Source organism: Clytia hemisphaerica, unplaced genomic scaffold (genome assembly GCF_902728285.1).
Source record: "Clytia hemisphaerica strain Z4C2 unplaced genomic scaffold, Clytia hemisphaerica genome assembly, whole genome shotgun sequence".
In the NCBI taxonomy this organism is placed as follows: domain Eukaryota; kingdom Metazoa; phylum Cnidaria; class Hydrozoa; order Leptothecata; family Clytiidae; genus Clytia; species Clytia hemisphaerica.
In genome coordinates this window covers 1797338-1816617 of record NW_027103770.1, presented here as the reverse complement: position 1 = coordinate 1816617, position 19280 = coordinate 1797338, and the positions used below count along the sequence as shown (strand labels likewise).

General features: G+C 34.9%; 2 protein-coding genes across 12 annotated transcripts in view; one reads left to right on the top strand and one right to left on the bottom strand.

Annotated features, from left to right (window-relative positions):
• LOC136805928 (uncharacterized) overlaps positions 1 to 10995 on the top strand; it is a 67838-nt gene extending 56843 nt beyond the window's left edge. For 10 of the 11 annotated variants that reach the window (XM_067062507.1, XM_067062512.1, XM_067062502.1 and 7 more), the window contains 9 exons: positions 4251 to 4426; positions 4807 to 4928; positions 5377 to 5490; positions 6308 to 6370; positions 6748 to 6816; positions 7252 to 7408; positions 8074 to 8520; positions 9207 to 9428; positions 10047 to 10995. In XM_067062507.1, coding sequence (XP_066918608.1) covers positions 4251 to 4426; positions 4807 to 4928; positions 5377 to 5490; positions 6308 to 6370; positions 6748 to 6816; positions 7252 to 7408; positions 8074 to 8520; positions 9207 to 9428; positions 10047 to 10993 — 2317 coding nt within the window. In that variant the 3' untranslated portion in view covers positions 10994 to 10995. Of the gene's footprint in view, positions 1 to 298; positions 436 to 4250; positions 4427 to 4806; positions 4929 to 5376; positions 5491 to 6307; positions 6371 to 6747; positions 6817 to 7251; positions 7409 to 8073; positions 8521 to 9206; positions 9429 to 10046 lie in introns of those variants that run through there. The other variant, XM_067062503.1, reaches the window with a different exon arrangement.
• A 1680-nt stretch (positions 10996 to 12675) lies between these two features.
• On the bottom strand, positions 12676 to 19213 carry LOC136805972 (ubiquitin-fold modifier-conjugating enzyme 1). The gene is made up of 6 exons (XM_067062559.1): positions 19054 to 19213; positions 16219 to 16286; positions 15902 to 15965; positions 15274 to 15350; positions 14571 to 14661; positions 12676 to 12960 (listed from the first exon to the last, which is right to left on the bottom strand). The coding sequence occupies exons 1-6, from the start codon at positions 19174 to 19176 to the stop codon at positions 12874 to 12876; spliced, it is 510 nt and encodes a 169-aa protein (XP_066918660.1). The 5' UTR covers positions 19177 to 19213; the 3' UTR covers positions 12676 to 12873.
• Between the last annotated feature and the right edge of the window lie 67 nt (positions 19214 to 19280).

Sequence of the window (19280 nt, the reverse complement as noted above, 5' to 3'; positions counted from 1 at the left end):
AAGAAGAATTTTTTACTGTATTTTTTTCTTTTTAATTTCATTTTCTCGCCCCCTTCCCTTTCATTGTGTAAGGTATTGTAGAAACATATAAAAATGATACTTTTTTCAATGGGCGAGTCCATTTACTTGGAAGACATCTTCTAGCCTGCTCACTCATCTTGATAAAAAATTTTGGGCTTTGTTATCTGCACAAAATCGTTGGATTTTTAGTGTATCATTGATTAGGGTCGAAGAAAAAATAATTTCTGTAGCAGTTTCGCCTCCAGGAGTCTTTTTCAAAGTTTTTACAACTAAAAATTACCTGATTGGTATAATGGTTTCTGTTGGGTCACCGCGTGCACGTCACGCGTTCATCAACGGCACAATGCCGTCATCAAGAACAACTAAAGCGAACAATCCTTCCTTGTCAATCAAGAAAATCAAATTGAAACTCAGGTAATACAACTCTTTTCAAGGAGGTCCGGACCCTATCTCAGAAAATTGTCATGAGTCAAACTTTAAAATGTTTGTGAATATTCTTCCAGGCAGCTGCAAACTAAAAGCAAACATTGGCAAATTTTTCTTCATTCTCTTTAACTCTAAGGACTTTATCCTCGCAAGTGATGATGTAGATTTTTTGAGGTTGTTCTTTTACGTCGACAACATAATGACTTTATATGACATAATATAGGTGCTTAAGAGCTTTTATATGGGCGCTAAAACGCTATCGTAAATCGAACTCGATAGGTTAGGATCCATAGATAGCCCAAATGTCGACCCTCATTTTTTAATTTCACGTTCATTCGGTTCCTGCTTCAAGAAGGTCTGTCAAGAGGTAGTGTGTGATTCAAGAATAATCTAATTTGTCATTCTCTATGCGTCAAAGAATTTTCATTTTTCCGTATCGGCTTGCCAAAATCCTTTCTGCTAAGTAAGTGGTCTCTAATATTTGTTTAGCCTGAGAGATTAAATTGTCCATGTTTGATCAATCTAACTACAAATTTAACCAATCCTTCCCGATATATTCAGTTATTCATTGATTTTGGTATTTGAACATAAAAGTTATACTCAAAGAATTGCCTTTATAAATTGCTTTTTAATCGAATCCCTTAAGAGTAATTAAGAATTTAATTGCAAAAATGACGTTATGAACTGTAAAAAGATGTTAATAATATGTTGCATCACCCTCTTTTACAAAAAGTGCTTAGTTTTAATGGGTAATTAACTTTTTTGTTTCAAAATTTCTTTACACTGTCCGCAAAGAATTGAACTATTTTAAATTTTGCGGAAAATTTTTCTAAAAAGATGTGTCAAAAGTTATGATTGTTTTTTTAAGCAAAATCCGGATGAAAAATTGATGAAAAACCACTATTTTGAAGATTTCGAGACAAAGAAGCATTTAGAAAAATTTTACGCAAAAATTTTTATTGTTCGGTAAAAGATACACCATCTACTGCGAAAATTTTTTCAAAATGTTTTTTCTTCGCCGAAACTAAGCCCTTCAAAGTTGAAATACTCTTCCTCGCAAAAGTCTTCATTTTCTTCTTCATCAAATTTTTTCAATTTAATTTTTGAATTTTCAGATTCAGGAATAGTTTGTCTAACAGAAAATGTATAACATGCCGTAGTTTTGTTGGTTACATCAGTCAGAAAACACATTTTAAACCCGGCAATTATGAAAAATTCACTATGGTCAGAGCCCTTAAAAGCATAGCAATGACGTTTGGCGGTGTGAGAAATCTTGAAACCAAAATGTTTGACGTTATGCTGTCCTTCTTATATTTTTGAGTTTGAAGATTGAGGTTGTTTCTCTTGAGTGTAACTGTTTTTATCTATCGTCAAAAACTATATGACACTTCATTCGAAAGTTGAATTATATCAACACCAAGGCTAAAAGCAAGATAGTTGTTTTGAAGAATCAAGATGCTATTCAGACTTTTTCACGGATTGCAGGCACGACGGAAGCTTTTTATATCTGGTACGGCGAATGAGGAAATTTAAGCGATTTTATAGCGATTTGACCGACGAAGAGGAAAACTTCGGTTATTTTTGTGAAAATCTGGTACAGCGGCCGCCGTACCTGCCGTACCCGTTGCGTCGTGCCTGGATTGGATTACAGAGTCAACTCTCTATAATTCGAACCTCTATTATTTGAATCTCTCTGTAATTCGAACTAAATTATTTGCTACCTCAGTTGGAAATGGTACGCAATACTCTCCGTAATCCGAATCTTTCTATAATTCGAAGAAAATTCTTGATCTCTTGAAGATCGAATTAGAAAGGCTCTACTGTATGTTGTTGTGATTGAGAAGATTGGTTAACGTCAATCTAAGGGAACTGATTTTGGAAAGCGATGTTGAATTGATGAAGGTTAAATAACGTGTTTACCGACGATATTGGATAATTGATTCGTTTAAAAGTGTGTCAATTTAGCTTTATCTTTCTTTTGTTCATACTGTGTCAACTATTTTTTAAGAATTCTAGTTTCGCAATAAGTGAAACGTTCATTCCAGGCGGGAATCTAATTTTCATTAAATTAAAATTCTAGACAAAATTAGTTCCCTTAAATTAGTTTTATGTACGTTTGATATAACAAGAAAGGATTTTAACAGAAATGGTTTTTGGGAACCGTTTCAATTTCAATTTGTCACGGTTTTTTGAAGCTGGTAAAAGGTACTGTCATTAAGTGTTCATTTTAAAGGATTGTTTCATTAAGCTTATCTTTGATCTCAAATTTGCTCAAATTCGCGCTTTTTCATCTGACTTAATTTTATCATTATTTGAAAAGATAGAATTGGAACACCTCGCTTTCAAAAAGGTAATTTTAAGACATACAGATGGGAAATATATTACTGTACCCTTACAGTGCAGGTAAAAAATACCCTTACGGTGCACTAGCTGACCTTTGAAAAACCGACCCTTAAGTGCCGTGCGTCTGGTAAGTCATTTACCTTGAGTGCTCCCCCCCCCCCACGATCAAAGGTCAACTTGAACTACAGCAAGAGGGTTGAGTTCAGGTTTACAAGAATCAACACTTTTGAATAATTTCGTCTGTCCAAGAGAAAGGGGTACGTTGTGTGACGACTATGTTTGACTAGATACCACTATTAGGGTCCTGGTACCGACGAGATCAATGCTCCAAAAAAGGCAGTTTGATCGGGCTTAGACTATAAATTTAGTCAGGGAAAGTGAGGAAAGTTTTCTCTGCCAAAAACCTTTCTGGTCAGCTTCAAGGGAGTTGTGACAAAGGCTTTCGCAAAAGTGACGAAGTTCTCCCCGACAAGGTTTTCGATCATCTTTGCATGTCCGATGGTGGTTGAGAAATTGCCCATTTGCAATATTGGCGTTGGCGTGGTAGAAAATTTGTAGTAAAAACACAACACGTCTTTCTTTGCTAAAGTAATAGAGAATGGCTCGATACTTTCGACATCTTTTCACTGCCCACTCGAACTCCTAAACCTCATTATGCCCAAAATCTCACCAAAGCAAGGTTTTTCTTGTTTTTGTGACGTTTTGTAGTTTAAAGTTTTAAATTTTCAGTAAGATTTACATAATATACAATTTCTCAATGCGAGGGTTGTAAAACCTTCAGTTCCCACAACGTTGCTTCACATTCAGTTGTATGGATGTTGTGAACGTTAAGTGGACTTCGTCTTTATTATTCTTTTATTCTTTATTATTATTGTTCTTTGAGTGCCTTTCTCTCTCTTTTTTCTCTCCTCTCTTCCAGTGGTATTTTTCAATGATTTCCAAAATATGCTAAATATGAAACTTTTGGATGGGAAATGAAGCTAAGTGAAACTTATTCCCTATCCTAAACACGTGACCCGCGTGGTTTTCACACAAACGCCAGATTGAAAGTAAAATCCATCGTCAGATTTCGAAAAATGTGTTGGGCGAACAAAGAGAGAATTGAATTCAATCCGACATTCTAAATACGGTGCAAATTTTAAGGCTTCACTTTTTCTTGTTTGAGAAAGGTAGAAGGTTCCTCTCTAGCCTTCAGCTTGAAACTCAATGGTGTAGGTTAGGTTGTCATGGATTTCATTGACTTTTCGTCTTGTTTTTCATCAAAGCTTTGCATGGCGATCAGTGACATAATGCAATATCTCGATGTAAAAGAATGATACCGCTGTCCAGAACATCAATCAATTAAATATGAGGAGGGTTGTCATTAATGTATATGTGTAAACGACAACCAAAAATGGCATTTTTCAAAAATTTGTTTCTCAGTCTCTTAACTAACGAATTTCCTTTTTCCATTTCTTCAGGAAAATCAGCCGCGGAAATGATTACGGTAACGATATGTTAAACATCACAAAACAAGCCCTGGGAATCTCTAATAAGTTAGACCTGTTGAACACCCATCGGTCGCTCGTTGTTGCTGATACAGAAGAGAAAAAAGTACAGGATGCTTTACTACATTTGGTGATCGCCAAAGTAAATGGTAAGGTTCATACTTGTTGTGTTTTTTTTTAACTCGGGAGCTCTTCGTCTTTTGGTAATTTTTTGGTGATTAGGGAATTTAGAGTATTTTCGGGGTGCTTGTTATAAGAAAAACTACAAAATGTCGTATAGGAAACTTATTTATAGATAAAAGATTACGTTGCTTACATCTTAAAATATCTCGCGTCAAAGAATACGAGATTCCTAGTTTTCCCGCCGCGGAACTTTTACACTGACTAACCTATAATGCAGAGGTCTGTGATTCAGACTATGGCTTTGCTCCTAGAGAACAAAAAATTCGGCTAAAATTATATATGTAACTTAACATTGCTATTTATTGCGACTGTTTGATAGCTAAATTCAAATCCTCTTTTTTTGCAGCCAGTACCTCACTGTTGAGGTGGGTGACAGACGAACCGAACCAGGATTTGAAAGAAAACATACGTCGAACGTACGATATCAATCTGATGTGGGCTTCTGTACAAAAACAGTATATTGAACAGGTTGGTGTACTCTCCCTTCTCCAAAATACAGTTAACTCTCTCTAACTCGATCTTCGAGGGACCAAAATTAGAGAAAGATTCGAATTACAGAGAGTAATTTATACAATTCGCTCAGCTGAGGGGACCAATGTTCTAGTTCGGATTACAGAAAGATTCGAAAACTAGAAGTTCATATAAGAGAGAAAGTTGACTGTATATCTCTATTCTGTTTTGATTCCGTCTAAACGGTGCGAAAAAAATAAAAAAACAAAAACATTTCTATGTGCGCAACCAGTATTAAGCGGGATTAGCCATTTCGTATTTCCGGAAGGGGATTTAATTTGGAATAAAGTGGTAAATCAGGTCTGGAAAATTTTTTTCCCGTTGATTGAACAAAAAGTCTCATCCTAAAATGATTAACCAACATTTGACATATTCAATCTAAAGATGATATATTTTGATTTTTTAGAATAATGCGTTAATGACGTCATTGAAAGATATTCTTCAAATCGAGGCTGGCTTAGATGCATTACGTAAACATTTGAAAGAAGTGTCAGACAAGAAAGAAAGGTTACAACAAAGGGTATGTTTTCTTTTTTTCTCACAAAGGAGTAGTAGAAATCTGGACCTCATTATTGCAGACCCTACAGACCTACAGGTCCTTTCATTTAGCCACTTTAACGACTCCTAAATATATATAAGTATGACTGATTCTTTTTGTGCGCATCTGTCTGTTTTTCTACTGTTGTTCTTGCAATTCCTTTATTTTAGACACCCCTGTCTCACAGCCCCACTGGAACTTTTTTCCTTAGATAAACATTCCTATTGAATTCCCGATGGGGATAGAAATTTTATTGTTCCAAGGTCAAGAAATCCAGTGGGGATTTTTTTGGTGCACAATATTTAAACATTAAATTTCGAATGGGGATGAAATCAAAGTCATTTTCCCAGTGGGGCTGGGAAAAAAATTCCAGGACATTTTTCCCACCGGGGACAATATTTTTGCCAAATTTTCCAGTTGCGCTGGGGTCCCAGTGGGTCTGTGGCACAGGGGTGTTTTTAGGAGCGTCATTACTAAACTCAAACATATGCGTAGTTGATGTTCTGTCTTTTTTGTGTTTCCCCTATTCTCCAAAACCGGATGGCTTCTATGTTTTTCGTAAACTGATAATACAAACATCTTGATACAGGTGGACAAAGATACCAATAAAACTTTTTTTTTACCCTTCCTTAAAAGAGAGCTTAACCATGAAAAAAAGCTTTATGGTCCAGCTGAAGCTCATTAGCTGTATACTGGTTCTTGTGGGTTGGAAAGTCGGTTTGATCTTTAAAAACACTATATTTTCGGACATTTTTAAAGCACATTCACTATTAATGTTCCTCTTCATTCCACTTCTTAGAAATCAGATGGTATGCGAAAGAAAATGGAAAAAACGGAATCGATCAGCGACGAGATTGCTAAAGTAAGAAAATGATTAGCTTCTTATCTTTATTTACTTCTCTTTAAATTTAAATTTAATCCCTGATATAGGGGTCAACTCTCTCTAATTCGAACCTTTATAATTCGAACGTAGTATTTAAAATAGTGTTAATTTCTCTATAATTCGAATCTCTCTCTAATTCGAAGAAAATTCTTGGCCCCTTGAATATCGAGTTAGGGAGAGAGTCAACTGTACTCTAAGGTCTCAGTCCGGATCTTTTAAAATGAGATGATTAAAAATTTATCTTCCCTGCTTCCCATATTCAACTCAAGTTGAAGGGTCCACAAGGTCTTACAACAATTTTGCATCATCGGTTTCCATACTAAAAGAAGGTCCATTTCCATTTTCCTTTACTTCAGTTGATAGATGAAGAAGACTCACTCAAATCAGAATTGGAAGTCAAATCTGTCAAAGCTGAAATTTTCAAAGTAAGCCTCAATAGTATTCAAATTTTTAGAACTAACCAAGGACCATAGTTGGAATTAAATCAACTTTTCGTCCTAAAATGGAAATTCAAATTCCCTTATAAAAACATGTTCCGCACACAGTATCTTAAATGAAAGAAATTTTGTCGAATTGAAGAAAATTTTGCGGATTGTCCCCGCCAAAGTTTATCTTATCAAATCCCCACCAAATTTCGTTCATTCAATACATTCTCCAAATTCGTGTTATTTTATACCTTAAAAAGGTTTTTTTTTTGCTTATTTGCAAAAAAATATCCTGTCACTGCCAAATTAAATTCCCATCAAGTTTACCTTTTCCAGTCATCAGCCAAATTAAATTCCCTTCCAAAAAAATTAATATTACCACTCTTTTATTCTGATGATAAACACCCCTCCAACACATTTTTCTCATCTTTTCAGAGTCGATCTTTGAAAGCAGCTATGAAGAAAATCGTTGAAGCTCATTTACAACTTGCAGATAAAATGAAGACGGTTTTCTTAGCTATGGAAAGAGTAGTCGAAGAGATGCAAGAGGTCCCAGAACATTTGAAAACAAAACGAATCGACAAAAATCAAGGTAAGAACTCTAGTCTACTCTATCCTTCTTTAGAGTTATTAGGGAATTAGGATGGTCGGAATCGCCGATGGAAACTACACGCTTTTTTCTTATAAGAATAGTGTACTTTGGAAGAGGGTCAAGTATTCTTACGAAATTGCCAAAAATGAGGGTGAAATATTCTTAACGTATTCTTACTTTTTTAGACTTTACTTTTTTACAAACATGAGAAATGATCAATTTGAGAGTTTTGGACTTTTGAATGAATATTTGAATCTAAAATTACATTTCTGCCTCACAGTTTTAATTCAAGTCTAAGAACGGAAGCAGTTTTTTTTCTGATAACCAAATACAAAATGACTGTATTCTGTGAAACTCACCCTAGAGGGTATTCTTACGATTTGGCAATTTTCACCCTGATATTCTTATAGAAGATATTCTTATTAAAAAGACGTGTATCTTTCTCTGCTTAGCAATCAAAAAGGAAAAAATCTTTTGTCTATCATTAATTTAGACCTTCCCATTATTCCTATCCCTTAATAAGGGTGTCGGGATTAGATGAGAATGTCGACATTAGACCAACTTACGGTGTAATTTGGAACTTAGTCTATGATCTGCTGTGCTTCGTAAAACAAAATCCTTGAATCTCGCTTAGACTGGTCAAAATATATTCGTCTATTTTACAGAACCAGAAATGATACCAACAGAACAAGACATTATCGGAGATTTAGCCGAACAGTTAGGTATGGACCGACCCTCAACCTCATCGCTGGGCCGCAGTGCGGACCCTTCACAACCTTCTGCTATATTCCAAGTCGATATTCAACAAAATGGCGTCAAGCTTAATCTTGGCAGTAACGCTTCCGCACCACCGCCCCTATCTGCTGGCTCTATACCGTCGCAGCCAAAACCAGTACCAAATAAAAAGACAAGTGGGGCCAAATTGACGTCTGGTTTGAAAAAAATGTTTGGAATAGGTTCATCGCCGGGGAATATTTCTTCCTTACGCACGCCCACGCCTTCAAGAAAAAATAACGATATAATGAATAATTTCAACACAGATTTCGTGGTAGTATCAAATTCGTCGCCTCCACGTGGACCGCCTCCTGATATACCGTACGGCCATCGAAGACGTAAGATAATCTTTTCTTTCCGGTCACGGCAGAATAAATAGAGGCTAACTTGAAAAGTAATTTACATGGATTAAAAAGCTTAAGGATAGCTACAATCATGGTCAAAATCTAGTGAGAATTTAGCTTATTTCCTCGATTTTCGAAATTTGAAAATTTAAATTTAATCGGATATTTCAATTTGGCACGGGTTTATATAGACTTCCAGGCTATATAATGAGCCTTATTGGACTATTTTTGAACTCTTCGATACACAGCTCCTAAGGTCGTAAGTCTAGCGTTAAAACTCAGAGTTAAAACTCTACCCTTTCAACCTAACTTAGAGCACTTCCAAATCGTTTGTGGTTTTGAAAATTCGTAGGAATTTCCCTTTTTTCTAAAATATTACGACCATGATTGTACATTCGGCAAGAGCTAATTAGGCCTCTTCAGCCTTCTTTGAAACGTGGGGACTATGTTTTCTTTTAATTGAATTCGCACTTTGTATTTAGATTTTTTTTTATATAAAATGCACTAGTTCTGACTAGTTTAAAATATTGAAATTCCTGCCTGACTTCATAGAAACAAATTACAGAGACTTTTTCTTTGCTGATCTTTGACTTTAACCAAAATTTCATTATGAAATGCATGAAAAACTTTTTCTTTGACACTCTTCATCTTATTGGTAAGAATTTTGTTTTGATTTTTAGGTTCCAAGAGTAATGTCATTCCACCATCTTTCCTTAATCGCCATAACAACCAAGAAGCAAACAATAACAATCACTTAACGACGACCAATCCACACAGCGATGATGACGATGATGATTATATAGAACCTCTTTCTCATTCTCCGCCCGTACGCCCAAGCAACCGAGATTCTTTACGCCAACGATCAAAATCGGCATGTAACTTAGATGAGACTTCGCCATCAGGTTGGTCTTTTTAATGACCTATAACTTTTCTGAGCTTCTAAATTCCATATACACTCGAGATGATTAAACAATATAACAATAGCGTTCAGTTTGAGGTCGTTGTTGTTATTTTCTGCCCGCGCAGTTTGATTATTAGCCCGATAGTGTCATTTGGGCCCGACGCGAAGCGGAGGGTGCAAATGGCACTAGAATAATCAAACTGCAAGAGCAGAATTAATGACAACAACGAATGAAAGCTTGTTATATTGTTTAATCAGTCTGTGTGCACTTTCATTATTGGTCACAGAATAATCTTCGAAAAAGAGGGTAGTACGCACAACAATACACTTCTCAAAAAAACCATTGTGGGTCAAGTTAACAAAATAGTGTTTCCAAGATACTTCATTGGCATGGGATATCGCTCATTGAGATTAAAGCCCCGAAGAATTGAATCTCCTGGATGAGAAATAAGCCACTTGGTAGCAGTCTTTCAGGGATAAATATTGAATATACAAATGCCGTTGAATGTATTTATTCTATTTTATGACAAGGCTGCAATGATTCTGATACAACTTGAGCACTGATCTACGGTAGCTCATACTCCATTTTGTAACCTTCATCTATTTATTTTTCCCTTAGATTACGGATATTCACGACCTTGGGATATCAAACCAGCCAGAAACTATCCACAACCAACGGAAAGTCTATCAACTACTAGTTCAGAATCAAGCGATAAAGGAAAATACTCGTACGCTTATCAACATTTCCAACAACCGCGCGCAAGTGGCCGCGCGGACGGACGTTTCGATACGTATCAAGATCCGAAAGATTGTATACAAGAAATCCAGCAAATGCAGCAGTCGGATGAGAATGATGCTGAGATATATACTGAATTTCGTGGTAGTGACGTCAGTGATAGTGATAGCGAGGGTCTTTATGATCTTCCCTATGACGTCAAAGAACAAGTTGCACATTTGCAGCGTCAGCAACATTTCCAAAAAGAGGATTCGGTCGAAGATTTAACTAACGAAGACATTTATCAAAACTCTTTAAAAATTCTTGATGAAATCGATTACATTGATACGGGAGAACTACGGAAAATTCAATCGCGACCGGACGCGTCAAGTGGAAAAATCATTGTCGAACAAAAATCCCCGATACCTATTCCGCGACCTTTTGTGACGTCACAATCTCTTGATATTTCTATGACTACACCGTCGTCAATTTCACCGGTACCGGCAAATACGGCAGATTCTTTGAAACGGAAAAGTTTGGACAAAAAGGATATTTCTTCACCAATGTTGCTAGGTAACCATAATTTTAAAGACCGGAAAATGATCCCGGTAAAGCCAATACCGTCGGCACGCCCGGGTGGAAATAAAACTGAAGCAATGCTGCCACCTGCTAAACTGCCCCATACAAAACAATTTTTTGATAACAATAACAGGCTCAGTCATGCTGATTTAGCATGTGAATTAAAAACGAAAGTGAAACCAGTCAAAGCAGTTCCAAGTTTAACAGGACAGTCAGATTCAAGAACGCTTGAAGGACAAAACAGATACTCAAATGGTGCTAATTTTAGATGAAATTCAAAAAAAAATTAGCTCAATAGCTATGAACCTGTTGTAAAAATAGAAAATAACGCAAAGATTAATGAATAGTATTTTATTTGTATATAGTTATTGGGATCTGTCTTTATGAATTAATTCAAAATTAATTTATAAATAAGGGTAATTGTTACTGTTTTTTAATGAGATTATATATATTTTTGGTAACCTCGCTCCCTGCGTATTATCAGCTTTTTTTATGCCTACTGATAGACTGATAGCGCTAGATTATATTCTCTGGCGTCTATCAGTAACGTAAATAAAGCCTGGAATACACGGGGACGAGGCTGTATTTTTGGTTGATGCTAACTATCGAGATTTGAAATTTAATTTTTTTCAACTAAAACTTCAAAGGGATATTAAAGATTATCGATTGAGAATTACTAACACGTTTACTATTTCCTGAATCATTTGATTTATGGTAAGAGTAAAATGGTGAAGTGAGCTTTTTAGAACAAGTGCGCCCTTCTTTTGAGTTAGAGGGGTTTAGCAAAAGTTTGTATAGAACTTTTCTTGAAAATGTTATGTTAATTTTTTTGTCGTTAACTCGGTCTACTGTCAACTCTCTTTCTAATTAGAATCTCTACTATTCGAATCGTTCTATAATAATTCGAGCAAGAATATTGGTCCCCTCAGCTAGAAAGTGGTATAAAATAATCTCTGTAATTCGAATATTTCTCTAATTCGAAGAAAATCTGGTACATTGGGGATTTTCTTACAGAGTCGATAGTGTCAATTAAGATATACATCAAATGTTTCTTTTATAATTATCTTCTTTTAAAGTCGATTTGGATTTTTCATTTTGTGTATAGTCTTCATGATATATCTTGTTTTATTTTTAGATAAATGTTACATTTATACTTTGATAATTTATAGCAAATGAAAATTGCACGAAATGACAAAAATTGTTTCATTTCTTCGGACCCTTTTTCTTTAACAGTGCAGAATTAAACTTGATCGCTTTCTAAAAGATTTTTAAATTTTTAGAGGGATGTTGATATGACACCATGCTCGAGGATTGGGCTATTCTAAAAGAAATTGATACCCCCTATGTCGAGGTCTTTTTGGGAAAGGTAACCCCCTGGATTTTTTTTTCAATTTTCAGTACCCACTTGGATTTTTTTCTCATTTTTGCACCACCCTGAATTTTCAACCTTTACTAACCACCCTGGATTTTCCATTTCATTTTACTGACCACTCTGGATTTCTACACTCGAAAAGCTCAGACCCCTGGATTTTTTATTTTCCAGACCACTCTGGGAGTCACACGTCCTCAATATAGGGGGTACAGACTCTGGAATAGCCCATTATGATGGATTACACGGTTACGAGGGTTATAATCTGCAATAGGGGAAACGCCCTAATAAATTTGACCAACATTTAGATTTCAAGGTTTCGTGAAAAATGATAGATAAATTTTATGATAAAATTCAGATAATGCGATAAAGGTTGCTTTTTTGGGGGGAAAATCACAATCACAATTTTCAATAGTATCAAAACCAGCCTGTTTATAGCAAAATCTTAACTAAGAAGAAAAATTCGGGAGCAAATAATGATTTTTAATCGGTCAATGTCAGAATCTTTTTTTTTTCTTTATCGGTCGAACTAAATTGTAGATGATCTTCAATGAAATTAATTTCAAATAAACAAAGATGGAAGAATTTCAAAAATAATTACGTGTATTTATTTATTTAATGAAATGTTTTTCATCAAGCTTTAATATTAAACTAAACAAAAAAAACACTCATTCTTGATGGTATCAAAATAAATACTGCTGTGTTGGTACTTCAATTAAAAATTCCTTTAATTACAAAAATTATAATTACAATTAGCCACCTACTATACCCAAAAAATTATATCTATGTCTTTTCTTTCTTGTCGTCTTTGTGAAGAATTAAACTTTTTTCGATCAAATCAGGAATTTCGACAGCCAACCATGGTCCGAGCTTAAAATAAAGAAGATTTCAAAAACATTTCAAGCAATACATCAACAAGTCTATATTTGATTTTTGAAACATGTTGCTGAAATTAGTCGCACAGTTAGAGAAAAAATCTTGGGATTCCATGCAACAGCCTAGAAGGGTGTTAACATCATGTACCGGGTAACAAAACTTTGTTCCGTATGTAAATGGAAAATTCGAGAGTTATTGAAGACCATTCGCTTTGAGCGTGCATTCTTTTTTCCTTCCATGTGAAAACCAAAGTGTTACGAGGAAAAAAGCGTGAACAGATAAAGCGAATGAAAAATTGTTCGAGTTACAGTATGTGGCCCCCAAAACGGCGATCAAATTTGAAATTTCTCTCAAATCTAGAGGAAAAGAGATTTTACAAAAATCTTTGCTGCATGAAAACCTTTAACATCTCTTCTTTATTTCCTGGAAGTTCTTTTTCAAAATTTTCAATTTCAACAATATTTTTCAATCGCTTAAAGATAGGTAGCTTTTTTCTAATGGCCCCCAAAACGGAGGTTTGAAATTTTAGCGATTTCTCGAGATATCTTTAAGATATGAATACAAAATTTTGACCATAGTTTCGAAATATGATTTAGAGGGTTTTAGGGATAGATTTATTTGATAAAATTTTTACCCTATACCCCTGGTTGTCAAAATGCAGGTCTGGGGCCCCCAAAACGGTGGTGTAGTTAAAATCAAATTATTAAGCCCAGAGGTAATAGGGGGAGAAACTATGAACATATTTGTGTTTTCCCTTAAATTTACGACCCGATGGATGTAAAATTTATGATTTTTATGAAATATTTCAAGATTTTCGATATTGCAAAGTCCAAACTGAATGATAATTTTGATTTAACAACGTCTTAATCAAGTTTTTGAAAACAAATCTCTTTTGAAAATAGTTCCATTCATGTATGGAATAAGCTGTGAAAATTTTAGAAAAAAAGCTTAACTGAAACTGAAAATATTAAGCTTTAAAGATATTTTTCTCATATATTTTTGCAAAAAAATGACAGAATTTGCCGTTTTTGCTGATTCAGCGAAAAATTTTTTATAAAATGTTAATTTTTTGTTATAAACTATTAACTCAAGGTGATAGGAATAGAATTCCAAGATATTTTGCTTTTTCTCATGTTTAGAATTTTCGGTTTTGTCAATGCTGATTCTAGGGCTCCAAAATACTGGTTGACCTTCAAGATGCTATATCTTTTACCCAGCCTCTAAAGTCACAGATGTATTTGCATTTTCTGAACGGCATTAGGTGTAGAAAGTTTCCTATACCCCGTTTTCATAACTTATTTTCAATATCCAAAGAGCTAGAGTGAGTTATATGCAATTTTTATCTAATTTTGGTGTTAAAATATTTCCTTTAGACGCAAATATGTTATTTTGAATCAGTCTCAAACCAGCAAAAACACGCTCATTTTTAAGTATAACCATCATTCTTTCAAAATAAACAAAAATCGTTTAATTCTGATAGATCTAAAAGAATCTTCATTTTAATGAAAACCTCCGTTTTGGGGGCCGTCTCCGTTTTGGGGGCCATATACTGTATGGTGGCTCTGCTGAACCTGAAAATTCTAAATGTCTTAATGACTACTTACACCGAGTGCCATTGCATGTGCGATGCCAAACTTAGGAACGTTTCTTGACCACAACGGTTTAAAATGATCCGTCAAGCAAATTTTGCCTCCCCTGAAAAAAGAAAATAAAAAGTTAAAAACAAAATTTCTTTGCCACAAAAAGACCACTTTAAACATAGGCTGCTTTTGTTTTATTTATGATGTTTTAATCATCGATTAAAATGCATTTTATGCCCATTCCAAAATTTATGTCAGGATTCCAAAATTTATGTCAGGACCCCAAAATACAATGTAGGTAACAATGTACGGTTCAATTACCTGGATCAATTTTGGCATAGATTCAGTTAGGAGAAAATTTGGCGAAATTTTAGCAAAATTTGGCGGATTAAATTTCCGCCAAATTCAGAAAAAATTAGAATTTTTTGAAAAATCGCCCTTTTTCGTAGATTTTTATCATTTCATATATTTTTTTAATTGTATTTTGAAATCCATCAGTCAATCGATGCGAAATTCTATCTAGTTTTCACACAATAAGAGTAAGAGAATATTTTTGTTGATGAGTAACCAAAATTGACTGGGAGATTTTCGCCAAAACGTTTATTAATAAAGGGAGGTCCTAAAACATAACCATTAAAGTGTGAATGCGGTAATTAAAGTAAACCAATTCTAACCAAACAATACTTACGAAAATATGAATGCAAAAAAAAAGAAGATCTTTTCATACCTGTACATCTTAGCAGTCTTTCCATCAAGCTCGGGAATTGCAATTTCTGGCGCAGTCGATGGGTATGTTATTGGTATCTAAGATTGAGAGAAAAAGCAAAACATAAAGTTTCAGATATGGAAAAGAGGTTCTCTCAAATTCGAAGGTCTATTATTATTGGAATTTTTCGTCAATTTGAACTGAAATATTCTAAATACTTCTTTTAATCATTCTGAAAAAGTCCAAATTACTCTTTGTATGTAGTTCGAAACTTTGTGTCGTTCGAAGAAAAGTTTTGGTCCATTGAAGTTCAAGAGCGAGTCAACTGTATAGCTTATAGAAACGAAGCTTTAAGTAAGTTTCTGCTTCAAGCCGATTCACTTAATCTTAGATTCAGTTTATGTTAAGTTTTATACTCGATTCTTGAAAGTGTTCATTGTAAGAGTTTATAAAATCGTAAATTTTGAGGTCAGTAAAGTTTAAGAACATCCGAAGGCTTCAAAAATTTGGGATGTTCTTATAAAAAAAGGTTATACTGCTGAAATGAATCTTTGCATTTCCAAATCTATTCAACCAAATTGGCTCTTTATTTAATAAAATATCTTTCCTTTTTCTAAGTGACAAAAACACAGAGTAGATGATAACTTACATCAAATTCGATGTCGAATTCATATTTTAAAAGATTGTGCATATGCCAACATTTTCCCCACCATCTAAAAATAATGAAGAAGTTGAGTAATCATAAAAGTCATCATTAATTATTAGTACTAGTGGACCATTTTGATATTATCTTAGAAAATGATCTAAAATTGTCTTGCAAAATCGTTACTTTCTTGGCAAAGAAGTTGATAATAATCATTGAATATTTCTATCGACCGAATGTTTCCCTTTCAAAACCTAGTTTCAGATGAAGGCAATCAACACTTTTTTATTAAAGAATAATTTTACTAAATAAAGAAATATCACCTTGTACCCTCTTTGTTCGATTCCAAGCGAAACCAATCATTGTCTTGATCTTTATTTGTACTGACGTACTGAAAGAATAAAAAACAGTAACTATTATCATAAAATGTTCTTTTTCGTTCAAAACTAAATGATAGTATGCAGAGGGATCCAGCCCCAGCGATTTTCAGGGGGAGAAGTTAATGAAAATAGCCCCCAGCTAAATTATAAGAATGTAGACCCAATTTCCAAGAAACCGAGAATAAAAGAATATTTTGCTTGAAAGTTCTTAAACAAAATAATAAACAAGGCCATCTAAATAAGATAAAGTTTTTCCTATTGACAAAATAAACGTGATACATTGTCACATAAGCACAAAATTATTGAAAATTAAAAATCATTTAAAATATCAGTTCAGCCCCCAGTTCAATTACTCGAAACATATCCACTAGAGTTCTCCAATTCTTTGGGGGGCATTGAGGACAATTTTCCATTGGAATTTGTGATTTGGGTAGGAATTTAAATGTTTTGCAGGCTCTGATTTTAAAGTGACATTTTCTTGTAGCGACGTTTCGTTTAATTTCACCAATGTAATTTATATTTGACCACAAGAACAATCACCTTGGTAAATTTTGCAGGCTGGGTACGGGGGTTCTTGTCTTTTAAAGGGAATAAAGATTTCACCTTTCTCGTTGAACATTTGATAATAAAATCAAAAGTATTATTCGTAAAAAGTTTTAATTTCTCTAATAATCGTTTCATTAGTATTTCGCTTTTCTCGCAAAACGGTATATTTCAATCAAAATTCTTCTCTTTGGGACCTCAAAAAGAAAATCAGGAATGAGAGGATACCGTGAGATCGGGTAACTTGCATCAGCGGACGCAAACATGCATAGCCAGTATAGACTTAAACTCATATATCAAGATTACAGGATTCCGAGTACGGGCCAATTTTACTTTCGTTTTCAGCGGTCTCACTTTCGATTTCAAGCTAACATCTTAGCAACCGGGTGCTTGCCCATATGTAGTTACAGGGAATTGTGCAAAAAAACAAACATGGGAAGTTTTCCAAATCCACTATTTCAATTAAACCAATAAAAAATGAAACTTTTCCATGTTTCACTTTTTTGCACCAATTCTTCAAAATGAAAATATTAAAGATTTAAAGTTCTTCTTTTATTCAATGATATTTTACAGCACTTTGTTGACAATCTAACTCTTGCATCAAATTCCTGCTTTCTTCAGTAAATTGAAGATAAGAAAAAACCTAAGCCTTAGAATCACGGATTAAAACAAATATATGAAGGGTGGATTTTTACAGCCGCCCGTTGTGCAAGGCACTGAGAGGCCACGGGTGCCAAAAAGAAGGGCCATTTGAAATGCAGAAACCTCATTGGTGGAAATTTTATAAACAGCTGCAAAGGAGCACCAAGAAGCAATCAGTAGAAGAGACCACCTAATTGTTTTTGTTGCAGATTTCGATATAAACTTTTCTCAGTCAGGGATTACTTGTCAATGTGTTGTGTCAACTTGTCAGTATTGTATTGTTGTAAGGGGTCACTCACATATCGATTCTTCCCACGACTAACGTCAAATTGACGCGAAGGGGTGGGGGGTTAGAGTCTGTGACGGTAAGAAATTTTATCACAAATAACGATTTTTGAGACATTTATTCTGTGACAAATGTTACTTTCCATATTTCTTTTCTTCCTTAGCATTTGTTCGCTTCGCCATTTTATAGAACAATTTTAACCAAAAAAAACGGCCCGATGTTTATGTCTTGTGTTCCATTTGTTTAGACGGTCCGCGCGGCCCTTGAATTTTGCAGACGGTCAGTCTTTTATTTATTTATTTTTATTTATCTCCATTATTTTTAAAATGTAAACTGAGCAAGCCGTAGCAATATTAAAAGATGGCTGATAAAACAACAATGAAAGTGAAGGAAAAAATGAGAAAATTTAGAGTTTCTAATTTTGATAATTTTAAAACTTTGACGTTAAGAGGTGGGGGTGGGAGGGTTTTCCAATTAGCGTCAATTTGACGTTAGCCATGGGAAGGAAGAATCGATATGTGAGTGACCCCTAAACGCTAAAGGGAAAGATAAAAAATGTAGGACTAGCCTAGTTTCTAATCCTGACAGTTCCATCAATATGCCAAAAATATTTTGTTCAACCACCTTCACTTCAAGATAGGCCACCATATAATAAAATTCCTTTTATAGGATGAACCATATTCATGTGGCTTTCAGCCTTGCACTCCAAGGACCCTGCCGACGCACCGGACTTAACGAACACCGGACAGCCGGACACGCAAAAGTCCGGTGTAAAATGAGAATTTTTTTCCACCCGACAATCTCTACACAGGACTAAAGGAAGTCGGATGTCCGGTGTCGGAGAAGGATACTTTTTTCCACCGGACAATCAAAACACCGGACACGACCAGTCCGGTGCGTCCGGTGTTTCTTTTAATTTTTTGTTTCATAAAATGTCTGGCGTCCAAAATTCCCTGTATGCAACACTGGACTGACACCGGACTTACTGCGTCCGGTGTAGCGTAGCGAAAGGATACTTTTGCCATCAGACAAATACACCGGATAGTCCGGTGCATCGGCAGGCAGGGTCCTGCACTCCATCACAGAGCCTATTTGAGATATTTTACTAAACTAGCCAACAGAAAAATTTCAAACCTTTATTCTTTGAATGCATGCCTTTTTAATACTCAAATATAAAAAAATTAAACATTTTTAACTTGGTCATTAGTCAAAAAAGTCATTAAAATTGATTAGCCTCTGCAATGGAGTGCAAGGCTGAAAGCCACATAAATGTCTCCAAAAAAGAAAAAATATTTCATAACTAATACCTTAATCAGTGACTGATACTCCTCCTTTAATCTGACAACCCATTGATCTCCATCCCTAGGACCAGCTTTAGTTTTGAGTTGAGGAATAGCAGCTACAGTTTTTTTAGTCGCAGCGTCAACCATCTTTCTTTGGTAAAAAAAACACGTTTGACTGAAAACGAAAGTGGTTTTTGTTTTTATTTTGCAAGAGCCTATTCACACAACGCCGTTTTCATGTTAAAGCCTCG